General features: G+C 37.8%; 1 protein-coding gene across 1 annotated transcript in view; it reads left to right on the top strand.

Moving 5' to 3' along the window:
• Nucleotides 1-2,777, top strand: part of Znf451 (zinc finger protein 451) — an 87,165-nt gene that overhangs the window by 60,466 nt on the left and 23,922 nt on the right. Inside the window, exons 9-10 of the mRNA XM_010617931.1 lie at nt 316-469; nt 1,319-1,466. Coding sequence (XP_010616233.1) covers nt 316-469; nt 1,319-1,466 — 302 coding nt within the window. The remainder of the gene's footprint in view (nt 1-315; nt 470-1,318; nt 1,467-2,777) is intronic.

Below are 2,777 nucleotides of genomic sequence, written 5' to 3'. Positions count from 1 at the left end.
AAAAAAAAAAAAAAAAAAAAAGTATATGTACAGTGATCACATTTAGGCATTATGGTATATGAGTGTGTATATAAAATGAAAAATAGAAAGTGAATGTTCTTTTACATTTATTGTTGCAGAAAGATGGCTATAATGTGGTTTTGAGAAAATTTTAAACTGTGAATACAGTACCTTGTTTATGGTAAAAGTTTCATAATTCACACGGAGGGAAGAAAAATGTTCGTATGAGTTGATACACAATTTTGCAAACAATAAAGAGGAAACGTTGAAAGTTGATTCTTTTGCAGTATCGATTGTGGTTGTCTTATACTTTAGGAAGGCGTAGGTGACGGACACAGCAGCAGTCTTCCTGCTCAGACTGTGCAGTGCTTCGCGTGTCCAGGTTGCTTCCTTCTGTTTAGCAGAAAGGACGACTGTGTGAAACATATGTCTGCGAAGAATCATCTCCGTCAGAGCTTTAAACTGGATGGTATGTTAATAACTCTTCAACCACTTTACTCTTTGTCAATTTATCAGACCTCTCGGATCATTTTTAATAGTACATAGTTGATATACAGCATAGTGGGTTTCCTACAGCATAACATAATTTGATCAGGTCACTCTTAAAATTACTTATCGTCCTATTAGTTTTATAACCATAAAAGTGAAAGATTTATGTTTTATTATTATTTTTTGGTACTGGGGTATTGAACCCAGAGTCTTACACATACGAGGCAAGCGCCCTACTAGTAAACAACACCCCAGCACTTTTATTTTATTTTATTTCTTATTTTTTTGGTACTGAGGATCAAACTCAGGTCTTTGTGCTTGTGAGGCAGGTTGTGGCAACACTGAGCGAAACACGCCCCCATCCTCTTTTATTTTGTTGTGATACACTTGCTCTGTTGCCCTTGCTGGCCTTAAACTTGAGATCCTCCTGCCTCAACCTCCTTAATAAATGGTATAGCAGGAGTGTACACCATTATGCCCAGTTTTAATTCTTTTTTTAGAAAAGATCTTCAGTATTTGTGTCCTTGAGTAAGACTTGACTTTTAGAAGTGAAGAGAAGATTGGAAAGAAAACATTGACTCGGGATAATGTTTTTGTTATATCCACGACCTCTAGGAAGTTTGGTGTTTCTCTGGTATTGAGACTCGTATTTTCATTTGTATAGAAGATATCCTTTGTAATTAAGTACACAGAATGGCTCCTCTTAGGTTTTTATTACATTAAGTTAGCTTTTACTTTGTTTAGCTGATACGGAGAAAGGGAAAGAGGAGAAAGGTTGGCCCATCCTGTGTTAGATGACTTTGAAGTCACAGTTTATCTTATCTTTCAGATGCCAAGGGAATAGCACGTCCAATACCGTTCCCATCTTTTGCAAAGAAACTTCTGATCTCTCTGTGCAAAGATGTCCCCTTCCAAGTGAAGTGCGTCGCATGCCACCAGACACTGCGATCCCACATGGAGCTCACTGCCCATTTCAGGTTTGTACAGGTCCAGTCTTTGGTTAGAGAGTTGCTTCCTCCGCTAGAGGAGGCAGTGTATACTTTCCCATTCAGTGTTTCTCTCCTTTGAAAATGAGAATGTACATTTTCCTGGAAATTAGACAAATTTAGCACCGTGAGAGGAGTTAGAGCTCTAGGGGAAAACGGGTATAATGATATTGCTGTGAGTGTAAACAAGCTCATAGTCATAAGCCGTGAGTGTGTTCCATGAGTGTGCAAGGTGAGGAGAAGAGAGTTATAACTGCACCTTGTCTTTCAGTTAACCAGAATGGAATGTATCACCTATATCTGAAAGATTGTCAGTGAGAGGCTGGATTTATCAAGTGATCAGAAAGGATTCTGGTTCTCAAACTTATATTTCATGAGTTTCAATCTTGATCATACCTTTTAACTTTTTATTATGAAAAATTTTAACTACATGAATTACACAAAACACTGTAAGTGACACCCAGAAGCAGCTTCAGTAATTACCGACACTGCCATGCAGTTTTTGTTTTGTTGTCTTTGACAGCACTGGGGATTGAACCTAGGGCCTTGTCACTGAGTTGCATCCATCCCCAGATCTTTCTAAAATATTTTCTTATGAGAATCTAGCTGTCACCAGATTGCCCAGCCTAGACTTGAATTTGTGATCCTCCTGCCTCAGCCTCCCAGAATGCTGGGGTTGTAGGCATGCCTTTGGTTTTGATGTGTGCTTCTGTATATTCCAAGCTTATTTTTAAGATTCTTTGCTTTTGGAAGTAAAGTATACATTCATTGAAATGTGCAACTCTGTGGTTTTGACAAGTTGATATTTCTGTTTAGCCCACACATTAATTGTAATATATGTTGCTCCCCTGTATCTCTTCCCAGTCACCCCTCCACAGACTCTGTTCTGATGATTTTTATCTTTATATTAATTGTGTCCCCTCCTCAGCTGCATGTAAAGATAATCATGGTGGGCTCATCTGAGATTTATCCAGATTTTTTAGTATTAGTTCCTTTTTATTAGTGGATAATCTGTTATGTGAATACAGTGTTGATGAACATTTAGGTTGTGTAGCTATGGGAATAAAGCTGCTGTGAACATTTTGTGCAAGTCTTTTTGTGGGCATAGGTTTCATGCTCATCTAGGAGTGGAATTGCTTGGTTGAAAATAGGTGTGATTTTAACTTTATAGGACACTGCTAAACATTTTCTCCCAATATAAATTCCTGCTAGCAAGGCATTGATTTTATCCTTGCTAGCATTCATTGTTGCTAGACTTCATTTTAGCTATTCTTGTGTCTCATTGTGGGATTTTTTTTTTTT

Source organism: Fukomys damarensis, unplaced genomic scaffold, assembly GCF_012274545.1.
Source record: "Fukomys damarensis isolate Sample0158 unplaced genomic scaffold, DMR_v1.0_HiC HiC_scaffold_27, whole genome shotgun sequence".
Lineage (NCBI taxonomy): Eukaryota > Metazoa > Chordata > Mammalia > Rodentia > Bathyergidae > Fukomys > Fukomys damarensis.
Note: the sequence above shows the minus strand (reverse complement) of the source record. Positions and strands in the feature narration are given on the sequence as shown.